A 12,755-nucleotide genomic window follows, 5' to 3' on the forward strand; every position below is an offset into this window, starting at 1 on the left:
GCTAAAGCACTAGACTGGGATTCAGGAAACCTGTATTCCAGTCCCAGCTCTGCCAGTGGCCTGCTGGGTGTATTTAGGAAAGACACTGCATCTCTGTGCCTCAGTTTCTCTAAAATATGAATAATAATACTGCCCTCATTTGTAAAGTCTTTCAAGCTCTACTACTGAAAAGTGCTGTGTAAAAACTATGTATTATTATTGGACTATAAGGGTTTATTACTAAGGAAGTCTTTTATTTTTCCACAACAAGAAGATATTTTTACCACTCTGTCACAAACCAATATATGGGAGAAGACATTTTGCTCTTTTTTTTTTTTTTAAATATATAAAGGGCATGGAAAGTTTCAGCCCAAGAGAAACTCTTAAGAAACATATTCATGTGTGAAAACAGGTTTGAAATGAAAGTCCTGGCTTTACATTCAGTTTTTGGTACCTGCCAAAGCCAAACTAAAAACACTTCCTAAATAGAATGGGTATTTTAATTATTTTATTATAGAAAGCGTCTGAATCCCTAGACTTCATGGTGTGGGGATTCATATAGACACGTATTCTACTCAGCTGATCAAATTCCTCTTCATTTCTTGATTCATTTGTACCAGTCTGGGTTTCTATAGTTTAGGCTCCAGATGGGTTTCCTTAACTATTAAAAAAATTATACTGCTATTTGCTAACTTTCAAGCCTCTCTGGTTCACTTGTATACACTAGTTGTGTCTTGTATTGTGGGCAGCTCATCCAAAGATAGCTCTTTGAACTGGTCCATTGTTACCAGTGTATTGTGTTCTCCGATTTCATCATTCTTGGCAAGTCACGGAACACTTGAAGCTCTAGTGGTGGGGGCGGGGGATCAAGTGCTCTATCCGGCTGAAGTGCTAAACATCTCATGTCTAGAAATAAGCCTCTCTACTGCCAACCAGAGAGGTCATCACTGACACCTATGATACCATCAACAGGTCTTCTCTGTTCTGGTTAACTTTGTCTAGTGAACTGCCTAGGCATAACAGAAAGGAACTGCAGCATAACTGATGGTAGCTCAACAAGACTGGAGCAGAAAGGGGAGGAGAGGGTATTTGTGCTCTTACCATTGTTTTAAAGAGTGGCACACTTCTTTTGTAAATTGCATTCTGATGTGTACAACCAATGTGTAACTAGTGTGGAGACAGCATGACTGGATAAAAAAATAAATAGAAAATGGAACCATTAGTTCTAATAGTAATATTTTTTTTAAAAATCCTATTTATGACTTAATCAGCCCACGGGGGAAATATAGGCCCTGATTCTTCCAAACTTACTTGCAATAAATATTACTTTACTCCTTACTGGCTTCAGAGTAAATTACTTTAGAGTAAAGTAGTAGTATTCCACAAGAATGAAGGTAGGAGAATCGGGACCATGATTTGCAGATAGTATGTCACTTCTCCTCCCTTCTTTTTGTGTAGGTGCTGCTTTTGGGGATTTCATCCTGTCAAAATAAATAAAAATCTGATACTCTTAAGACCTAGAGCAATTTTCATTTTAGAACAAAGTAATATTTGCTCCTTCATTTATATTTGCTTTACAGGAGGGATTTTTGTTTTGTTTTTTAAACTTGCTCCAATATAGCACATCAAAGTGCTTTTGATGTGAGTTTATTTAATGGAATCTGCTTTTTTCCCTGATGATTGTATTAATCTTCATAAATCTAAAGGCAGTATTGTACCTTTTTAAACTATAGCAGGAAGAGACTTGTGGCACTGACCTATGCAGGTTACATGCTCTCTATGGTGAGTTATGATACTTAGTCATATATTTTCCTATTCATGGAACACTGGTTGCTGCTTCAACAGCAGCACAAGAGAGTGGGCTTAGTTATGCTCTCATTTACACCAGAAACTCTGGATTTGAACCCTATCCTGCAAACACTTACACATGTGCATAACTTTACTCAGGTAAGTAGCCCCATACACTTCAATGGCACTCCCCCATTCCAATCAAGTTACACATGTGCTTACGTGTTCACAGCATGGGGACTTGGACCCCATGTCAAAGCAGAATCAGATGCAGAGCACACTATCAATGTACCTTGATAACTGTGGAAAATTTATATTAACCTCTCAGCTGAAACTCAAACTCAGGGAAAACTCCAGCTTTGCCATTCATTCCTAGTCTTGGAACATGGCCGTGAAAAAGCCTCTGTTTCATCTGACATGCTCACCTACAGCATTTGAATGACTTTTAAGTTCATTGAATAACGGTAGGAGACAATGTGTACATTTTCCACACAAATGGTGGAAAGGTAATAAAATAAACATCAAAAGGTAGTTTACCAAATCACGGCTTCTCCATTGCCATTTACAACAAAGGCAGGAAGAGGAAGAAACCTACCCTCACCATTGGCATCATGTTAGAAAAATACAAGTTTTGGAAGCAATATGAGCTTTTTTTCCCCATAACCTTAGCACAAACATTGACACTTCACTTTTTTATTAAGTCAACTATTTTGTTAAAATTTTTCATCTCATGTTATTTGAAGGGAAAAAAACTGAAAAAACCCCAAAGGTGGCTTCCCTCTTATTTTTTGGACTTTTTAAATTAAAGACGGGCCAAGTGGTAACTTCAGGTGGAAGACACCCACCCCTTATTAAAATTAGGTAAATACAACAGGAAAGTACAGATGAAAGACTGAAGAGTCCCTTCATTGTTCAATGTTTACTATTCAAAATGTGCAAAATTAAAAATTGGCAAGTTTTCTGAGGCTTTCTGCAGGTGCATGGGTGAAAGCAATCCCATCAAAAGAGAAAGTGATGCTATTTGTGTTTCTTTCAATGCACTTTTAAATCTGCATTCTTCCATATTTCTCTCCACCACTCCTCAGCTGCAAAAAAGATAAGGGCAATGCAAACCTCAAGGATAAATGGACAGTGGTTTTAGCCGAGCATCTAAAATAGAATTATGATGTAACTTTATAAACCTTACGCACTATCAGCACTCACTCCAAAAAGTCTAGGCACTCAGTATGTGTTTCTTTTATTATTATTATTAAGCAATTTGTTCACCCACCTAACAAGCTATTCATGTCTTGGAACACAGAATTCAGGTATATTATCTATAAAGATGGGACATAATCTTTGCCCTGGTTTCTGGAAAGGTTATATCCTAGAAAGTCTTCCACATGCTGACAAATGAGGTCTAGTGCAGAATTTTAATAGGTTAGAGCTTACTCCCATTTTAAGTCAACTGATTTTTTGTAAAGCCCAGTATAGAAAGCAATTTTCAGAGAAATCACAGGTTCCACTGGCTATCAATCCATGTCCTTGGTCCCTTTAGTAAACAGTCCTATTGAATACAGGCTACATTGAAGTGAATTGGACTACTCACCTCAATGAAGACCAGACCATGGCAATTGTGAAATACATATTAAAAATATTCCATGTTAGATTTTTCTGGAAGGAAACAGGTAAAACAAATGGACTCTAAGTCCTAATTCATTATATAAATTTTGTTCCTGTATTTGAATGTTAGTGTTATGGGGCATGCAAAAAAACACTGACGTAAAGCAGCTTTTTAATGTTCAACAAGGTTTTATTTACAGAGTAACGATCTAATAGAGAGTTATACAGAGGGAGATACAAAGACAGGTTCTGAAAGAAGTCAGCTATTTGTTTTGTTCAGTGTCTCTGTTCATTAGATGTATACATAAAATCAAGGTCAGAGTTTTGTTGAAGTATTTCCATCAGAGCATGTAGAAGTGCCGACCCATTCACTTTTCATTCTGGACTGGGAGGATAAGGGTGAGGATTAAATGATATCAAGCTACCTAAGTCATGAGGAATTCACAACGAAGTTTATACAGCTTCCCAGTGAAGCACTGTATTATTTTTAATAGAGTGTTGAGCTGTCATATTACAACTTGTTACCAAACACAGTATTATGTAAAAATAATAAATGTGTAGCTGGTGTTGCTCTGCCACCTACAAGTCATCCTGAACTTTACACCTGGCAGGAGGAACCTGCTATGCAAACCTACAAACACGCGCACACACTGTCCCTGCTGGCTTCCTTCATTCAAAACACTCAGGGATGGGAGGGAGAGAAGGGGTGGAACCTGGCAGAGGAAAACACAAAAACAAAACGAACATGTTGCATGAAATAAACTTTCCAACAAGATCTGAGATGACAGGGAGATCATTATGACTCTGATCTTGCTTATTAGTGGATGCCTACCTTTGCTACCTTGCTTCCCCGCCCATCATCCTTTCAGATCCTGGTTCTAGCTCCGCCTCTCCTCGGCTGCCTAAGTATTATAATAGGCTGGTCTGAAAGTGGTGCAGAGACACAGAGCCAACGGGGGAGAGAGAGAGAGAGAGAGAGATAATAACTTGACAGTACTACTAATAACAATAATAACTTGGCTGCTGCCACTGCTACAGCAAGAAGTCAGCTCAGAATCTCAAGACTGAAGAAACCAGGTCCCTTGACACAGGAGCACCAGCAACTACAGACAGAGAGAGGAGTAACTGCCCATCCCTAGAGATAATGTATTCCATTTGAATTGCTCTGTGGACAGTAACATGAGGAACCTCTCCCGAAAAAGGGACAAGATCAAACTTTGAGGGTCTGGAGAGAGGACCTGACTTTGCAGAACTACTCATCCGAGACCGACTGACTTGGGGTTAGTTGGTTTTCTTCCCACCTGGAGCAACCAAAGTCAAAGCAGCGGGGAAGGACACGGTGCCTCTCCCTAAGAGAAGGGGATCACAGAGGGGTGGAAGAAATAGAGAGACCTCCCTGCCCCCAAGTAACCTACGCTCCAGGAGGCTAGGAGGGGGGCACCCTGTTCTCCAGGAACCTGTCCAAGTGGGAAGAGCCCTCCTCGACTTCCAACCAACCCCCCCGCCCGGCCCCTGGTCTTTGCTACTTGCCAAGGGTGAAGAGGGAGGCAACCCCCAGCCTGCGCTGCTCACCAAGGAGAAAACCTTTGCCGCTGTCCAGGGGGAGAAACAAGAGCCCCCCCCCACACACACACACTGTTCCCGACAGGGAAGAAGACCCCCAGTCAGCCAGCCACCTCCCCAGCCCAGCTCCGGGGGCTGCCCTAGAGCCGCCCCCCTCCCCAGCCTGGCGGCCAGGGGAGAAGAGGCCGGGGCCCGGTGAGGCAGCAGCCGCGCCATGAAGCTGGAGGTCTTCGCCCCGCGCTACGAGGACAAGCTGGGCGGCAGCGACCAGGAGGGCAGCGGGGCCCCGTCCCCCGCGCCGGGCGACAGCGAGCTGGGCTCGGACGGGGACTGCGCCGCCCACAGCCCGGGCGGCCAGGGGGCGGCGGGCGCGGGGCCGGTGGGCGGGAAAGGGAACAAGCCCTACACGCGGCGGCCCAAGCCGCCCTACTCCTACATCGCGCTCATCGCCATGGCCATCCGGGACTCGGCCGGCGGCCGCCTCACGCTGGCCGAGATCAACGACTACCTGATGGGCCGCTTCCCCTTCTTCCGCGGCGCCTACACGGGCTGGCGCAACTCGGTGCGGCACAACCTGTCGCTCAACGACTGCTTCCTCAAGGTGCTGCGCGACCCGGCCCGGCCCTGGGGCAAGGACAACTACTGGATGCTCAACCCCAGCAGCGAGTACACCTTCGCCGACGGGGTCTTCCGCCGCCGCCGCAAGCGCCTCAGCCGCGCCCCGCCGCCCGCCCGCCCGGCAGCCCCCGCCGCCGCCGCCGGCTGCTGCTGTGGCTCCGCAGCCCCCTGCAGCTGCGGCGGGGGCGCCGCCGAGGAAGGGCGGGCGGACGCTGCCGCCGCGGCCGCGGCCAGGCCGGGCTCCAAATTCTCCAGCTCCTTCGCCATCGAGAGCATCCTGAGCCGGCCCTTCCAGCGCGCCCCCGCCCCGAGCCGGGCGCTCTGGGCCGCGCCGCCCGGCCCCCAGCTGCTGCCCGCCCCCTACCCGCTGGGCTCCTACCCGCCCCCGCCGGCCTCGCTCTACGCCGGTGGCGGCCTCCTGCCGCTCTACGCCTACAGGCCCCCGCCGCTGGAGCGCGGGAGGGAGGCGCTGGCGGCCAGCAGCGCCCGCCGCCCGCCGGAGCCTCCCCAGCTCTTCCCCTCCCCTTCCGAGGCGCTGCTCGGCGCCCCGCTCTATGGCCCCCTCCGGCTGCCCGGCCCCTTGCACACGGCCCCGGGGCTCCCTGCCTCGTACTCGCCCTACCCCCTCGAGCGCCTCCTGACTTAATACAGACCCCCTCCTCCCCAAGGCGGGGGAGGCGGGGAACACGTGGATGGGGGAGCAAGGGAGGAGGAGGACGAGGCTCTGGCGTCTGCACTTTCTATCCAGAGACAAGTGACTGTGCCTTAGATCTGGGGGAGCGGGGTTTGAACCAAACCAAAGTGGGGGCGCTTTGTATTTGGACTTCGCAATGGGTCAAAGTGCTTCTCAGTCATTGTTGAAACCACTTGGCTTAAGGCAGGTGCCTGATCTGCTCTCGCGCTGGTTTCTCGCTGCGCAAAACCATGTGTCATTGATCAGGGAACCAATTCCGTCAGGCTCTGTCCCAACTACGGGTTTGGAGGTGCGCTGTGCACCCAAGGGTGAGGGCTGGGCGAGTGAAAAGGTGCCAGAGGTTGCTGGGTCATTTTCTCTACTCCGAACCAATGCATCACTGTGCCAAAATACCCCCCCCCCCGTGCAGCACCTAGCATTTCGCGGAGAGGGGGTGGATTTATTTATACATTGTAAACTAAAAAATGTTTTAACACGGCAGGTTGCAGCTTTTTAAAAAATATATATCTTTAGGTTGGGTTCAATGAAATGTCAGCCGTGGTCTCTTTCTGTGCTCGATCTGTTTTCCGAGTTGTGTTTTTGGAGATATGGCAAGCCAGGAGTGGTTTTTTTTTCCCCTCTGTATATTTGTGCGTGACTATTTTATGAAAAAAAAAACCTCAGGCTTCATGGTTATTTTCCAATAAAAGAACTCCACAAGGAATAGCGTGATGTCTCTGTGTAAGACAGGGGGGCGGGGAGGGGGTTGATACCGACTTCATGGAAACCATGTAAAATAGTGCTAGAGAAAGAAGCTGTGTGGGCGGAAAGAAAGGGACCAGGTTGCAGAGGTAGATAAGCCCTCACGTTGAAGGAGAGCACTGGGCTCAACTGCATTTTTTGGGAGAGAGGTTGATGGTGGTTGTCAGCCCCCCTCCATAGTGCTCATTCGCGTTTAGATGTGCGATGTGCAGAGATTCATTAGCATTCCTGTTGACTGAGACTTGGGTCAGTAGGATTTCTCTTCCTTTTGAAAGAAGTGTGCTCCCCAGCCCGGAGAAAACATCTAGCTACAAAGTTGACATAACTGTTTAATTCCTCGTGTCAAAGAGTGTTCGAGTGCTGGTGTTCATTCCTTCAGAAGGACTTGCCCTTGAAAGATAATCTTTTGGAAACGAGGGCCAGCTAAACATTTGCTTTGTAAAAAAGGTTCTCTGCAGTACCTTTTTCAAAAGAGGACAGGGACGAAACGTAATCCTATTGTCTCATCTCCTTACACAAACGAAAGTTGTTTCAGGAAGGTTGTTAGTATAACTTGATTCTAACTGCTTTTGGTAGAACAAAAGTCCCCCCTCCCCCCTTACATTTTTCTCCTGAATTGTTTTCGGTTACTAATAAAACCACACACGGGTACACACCCACCCACCCTTTAAATACAAGGCTTGTCAGGAAAGCCCTAAGAAAAGAAAAGCAAGAGGTGCAATCTTTACGGTTTTTTTTTTTAATTAATTATGATCTTAACAGCGTTGCGAAACTCAGTTTAAAAGTTCTCATTTGAATGCCTTAACAACTAAAGGGTTGCACTACTGGAAACTGGTATGCCCCCATCCCTTTTATAACCTCTTATATTTACGGGAGAGGAATAAACTGAAATCTGGTGTATTTTATTTATATTTTGACTCTCTGGATTTTCTTATCTCCCTCACTCCATTTACCATTCGATATTTTTTTCTTCAGAACAATTTGCAGAATAGTTAAAAATGCCTGCAGAAAAGGAAGTCTTCTATTTAGTTGCCTTAAACAATCCCAAAGCGAAAGCCCTTACTTATTTCAATAAAGTCCATGCAGATTTCATGTGTTTTAGCTCAAACCGTAACATCCATAACATCTTACCGCGAGAGATCAGTATCTAATGTATAGAGTAATCAACCATTAAAGGAATTGGTTTCCATAAAATCATTTGCACTTAAATACCATTTTATCCTCAAGGCCCTATACAAATACTAATTTGCCTTTCCATAATCTACCTTTTGCTATAGTTTGTGTTTTTTGTTTCTCTTTAAAAATGGAGAATTTAGTTGTCTCTAGACCACGGCTAACATCTTGTTAACATCCTTAGGGATGATTTCACAGTGTACTAATTGTACTTTGATATGACAATATAGTATTTTTTGTTTAAATTTAACCAAAGTATTTTTAAAAATCAAACCGGGTGCAACACTTTTTAAAATCCTGTTTTGTAAAAGATCACAATTTTTTTAAAAAGAATGATATATAAAAGGATATAAATTTAAAGACTTACAAAAGTGCTTTCAAATATTTCAATCTTTTACATGAATACCAACTTTTCAGATTTGCCTCTTTGTGCATTTCAGGATTGTGGATAATGGTTATTATATTTGATAACTATATCCTCATCAGTCCTGGCAGGTTTAGTTTACTTTTCCTCATCAAATGCTCACCTGTTCAGATTTTTTTCCAGCAATACTAGGGTTCTGTTAGGTGTCCCAGGTAATTTTAGCTACAAATCCAGGTGGCAATTTGCAAGTGCCAAATTAGAGTGCATGAACAGCATGGGAGACTCAAAAGAGAGTATACAATATAGGATTACATTCTGATATTTACTAATTTAAGAAGTCTCTGGGCCTGATCCTGCTCCCTGATAACAGTGGAAGTTTTGCTTCGTAAGGACTGCAGGATCGGGCCCTTTTCAAAGCAATGTCTCTCCCCATATTTACTTTCTTTCATCTTTTTGCTTCAGAAATGGAAAAAGCCGCCTAGGAATTTTAGTTAGTTTCAGTTAAGTGGAAATGTTTTTCCCCACAATAAAGACTTCTTAAAGGTTGTGTGTGTGGCTTAAGTAACTGATTAGTTTAATTGCTTACTAGTTACTAGAAGAAAGTGATTTTACAAGAGGATTTAGTGGTCTCAAGCAAACTAAACTGGACCTCAGATGTAGTGAGCCAAATCCTGCTCCATTTATTCATTGAAGTAATCCCATTAAACTCAATGGGACTAACAAAACTACTACTAATGTGACTAGAATTTGACAAGGACACTCCAATACCCAGAACAGGAGGAGTCTTGTGTCCTCAAGGAGGAGCCTGTAGATCTTTTAGGACCCCTTTCTATTTCAATCCTCTGTGCTAGAATCTCATCCAGGTAGTGTAGCTACTCTTCAATCAAGATGCAGTCTTTCCTGGCTGCAGTGCACTACTGATATACCCTGGCAGACACAGCATTGGGACCAGAGCTGAGAAAGGAAATCTATGGTCTACAACTGTAAATCAAGCCTGTCAGCTGTGAAAGATGACTACTGAAACACAGCACCTGTCCAAACAGTTTCCAGGAGCAGGTAATCAGAGAACCGACACTTTACATTTTTGTGTGGAACAAGCAAATTAACATTTTCTGAGCCCTTCCCAAAACAGCAAGGTTTTTTATGTCTGTTCACTGTCATTCTGATCTCCTAATAAATCAGGATGACAGAACTGAGACAAATGCATTTTCCTTTTGATATTTGAAACACCAACAGTGAGCCAATACTTTCCCCCCTCCCCTTTCTGTTTTTAGCCCTATAGGACAATGTGAACTCTTACCAAGATATCGGAGCGGTTCTGTTGAGTGTGGGTGGAGTTCAGGGCTCTTAGAAACCAGTTGTGCTCCATGCTCAGAGGAAACTCCCAATGACTTCAGCGGCAATGAGAATTTTGCTCGAGCATGGAGCATGCACACAAAAATCCCACACACCTTCCCCTTGGCACACAAGGACCTGCAGGAATCTTAAATGCCTCCTCAGGCCTTTAGGTTTAAACTATAGCTTTCCAGTTCCATTGATCAATACAGTTGCACATCCTGCTTCACAGATTATTCTTTTTTGTGAGTTATGACTCATTGGCCATGACTGGTTGGGTTAAGGGGAAAGCTATTTCAGGTATTAGATCATGTCTCAATCATGAGGAGGAAACACATACTACAAGTCTCAGAAGTGTCCATGGATGTCAGCAACATATTGGTTTCTAGAACCTGAACAATATTGAGAAACCTGAGCCCTAGCAGGGTACAATACAACTAGACTAAATACTCCTATTTTAAGTGGAGGCAAATCACTTTGCTCATAACCTTTGTAGGCGGATCTCATCAGGCTAGTTTCTTGATAGTTTTCAGAGTAGCAGCCTAGTTAGTCTGCATCCGCAAAAAGAAAAGGAGTACTTGTGGCACCTTAGAGACCAACAAATTTAGTCTCTACGGTGCCACAAATACTCCTTTTCTTTTTTCTTGATAGTGTTATTTTCATCTAGTTATTTGATCCCATTTTACACAAGACATTTATTGACGGCATGATAAATTAAGCTGGTGGAAATTTTTCTTCATTGCACCTTATGCTGAGCTAAATAATCTTTGTACATTCAGGACCCTAGTCCACACCCCTTCCTCACTGCAGTATCCCTATTGAAAGCCCCACTGAAGTCAGTCACCCTATTCAAGGGCAAGACTGAGCTCAATGCAGAGTTTCTAACAAGGTCCAATTCAGCACATAAGGGTCAGTTAACCCCTTAAGCTAAAATCCAGTCTTCCAGTCAGCAGCAATAGCTGGATTTCACATAAATATACTGGAGGGGAGGTAATCCTCCACCAGGCTGCTGAGCCATTCCAATAATGCTACTTCAGCTCACCTTATCTGGAGTCCTAACAGAGATCCCCTCTCTTTCTCCCTCTGCCCTGTCATTCCTGCTACTTCTTCTCCATGTGCTGGCCTGAAAAAGGGGTGGTGTGGACCAAAGCTCTACACCATACCGAGAATCTTCATTCCTTATGCACCCTTCAATCACCCCATCTCTGCCCCCAGAAAAATGGAGCTTCACCAGTTCTTCCTCCAAGGAACCCCAAGTGCAGCTGGACTCAGTCCTTAATAGGAAGCTTAAGTGGCCGTACAGCTTTGTGTAGGGCTTCTGCACCAGGAGAAGTTTCCCGCCAGTAAGGAGAGAGACAAATCATATGCAATTGAACTCAATGGGAGTAACACAACAGGATATATTTTAAGGGTCAACTTTGTCCATTGAAGGTAAGGGTGGATAGCATTGGTGAGTTTGCTGTTAAAGCCACCTAAAGCCCTATCCTGCTCACACAGCGACCATAAAAAACATTGTAAAAAGGATAAACCTTCGTGCCAATTCCATCAGGTATTCACAGCTTTTAGTTTAACAGGGTAAATTATAGCCCTGCTGCAACTTCATTGATTTCAACAGTTATACCCTCTTAAACCAGGGCTGAATTTGGATCCATCTCTCTCATGTTCTGAAGAAAAAGGGCCATTTTGGATACTATTCTCCAGTGTCTCAAACCATGCATTCCAGGGGCACCTACCCATGATTACTTTATTACCCTGACAACCCGCGCTCAGGACTTGGGGCATGTCAGATTAGTCTGGCATTCAGCTCATGAGCTGCTGCTGTGACCCCTCCCAAAAGAACTTCAGGTTGTGCTTCATTATGCAGTTTGCAGGTCTGCTTACTCCACAACATAGGCACAGTTTACATGGCATCCTGTTCCATTTTTCATTAGGTATTATTATTGATTTTATGATGCTCCACCTTGGTGTATCTGGATGTGGTGGACCTTTATTCTTCTTCTTCTAAGATAAAGTATGCCTAAAAATGAGGTTCATGAGAATGCACAGAGTCATGACTTTTGCACTGCAGCACCAAGATCGTGGTTTCTTGGTGTGACATATACTGACCTCTCCATGCTCAAGACGACAAAGCATGCCTGCCCCCTACCAATAGCTTTTTTGGCACTAATGAGGAGCAGCGGCTCTGCCCTACTGTAATCTATACACTCTGCACTTTGAACCAGATTTGTAAAGATATTTAGACTGCTAAAGACACAGATAGGTGCTTTAGACAATCCCATTATGTTGTATCATATTAAAGAAGTTCTGTATTAAAATCACAAATGAGTTTGATTCCCCATAGTTTAAATTCCAGGGTATTACTAATTAAGAGGTCTCTTGGTTTTTGGTACTGTTTCTCTCCCTCTATCTGTGAAACTTGCAAGCTGCTAATTGTGTTAGTACATTCTAAGACAGAGTCTGTTCTCAAAGCAATTCTTTGTAACAACAACTACTCACACAGAGAGAGACTCAAAGCAATACTCTGTAACAAAAGAAACAGCACCCAGAGACTCCCCGCCCTTTTGTTGTATTCATCTCGCTTTGTTAACAATTGTGATTAAAATAGAGATAGAGAATGTATGTGGATGGATGCTTGGAGTGGATAATAACTGAATGATCAGGGAGGTGCCAGCCTAAGAATCCAGTGTCCATCGGCTGAAGAAGGCGTCAAGTGGAAATAACCAGAGCACCCCCGGAGGGCAGACCGGAATCCACCCAACAGCCTCAAGAATGGGAGAACCAAAGAACAAGATAACATCTAGCAGCACGGAGCCGTCAGGAATGTGCTATCTGCTGATTGATTCAGCAACAACATGATGAAGCAATTCCCATAGACTGGCATAGGAAAAAACTCCTATA

The 12,755-nt window shown here is 44.3% G+C and overlaps 1 protein-coding gene across 1 annotated transcript; it reads left to right on the forward strand.

Annotated features, from left to right (window-relative positions):
* Window positions 1–5,146: 5,146 nt before the first annotated feature.
* FOXQ1 (forkhead box Q1) lies at window positions 5,147–6,821 on the forward strand. The gene has a single exon (XM_074943181.1). The coding sequence runs from the start codon at window positions 5,147–5,149 to the stop codon at window positions 6,194–6,196; it is 1,050 nt and encodes a 349-aa protein (XP_074799282.1). The 3' UTR covers window positions 6,197–6,821.
* Window positions 6,822–12,755: the final 5,934 nt, after the last annotated feature.

This window comes from Natator depressus, chromosome 2, assembly GCF_965152275.1.
Source record: "Natator depressus isolate rNatDep1 chromosome 2, rNatDep2.hap1, whole genome shotgun sequence".
NCBI classification, from domain to species: domain Eukaryota; kingdom Metazoa; phylum Chordata; order Testudines; family Cheloniidae; genus Natator; species Natator depressus.

Coding starts and splice junctions, on each gene's coding strand:
- FOXQ1 (XM_074943181.1), top strand. CDS start 5,147: ATGAAGCTGGAGGTCTTCGCCCCGCGCTACGAGGACAAGCTGGGCGGC.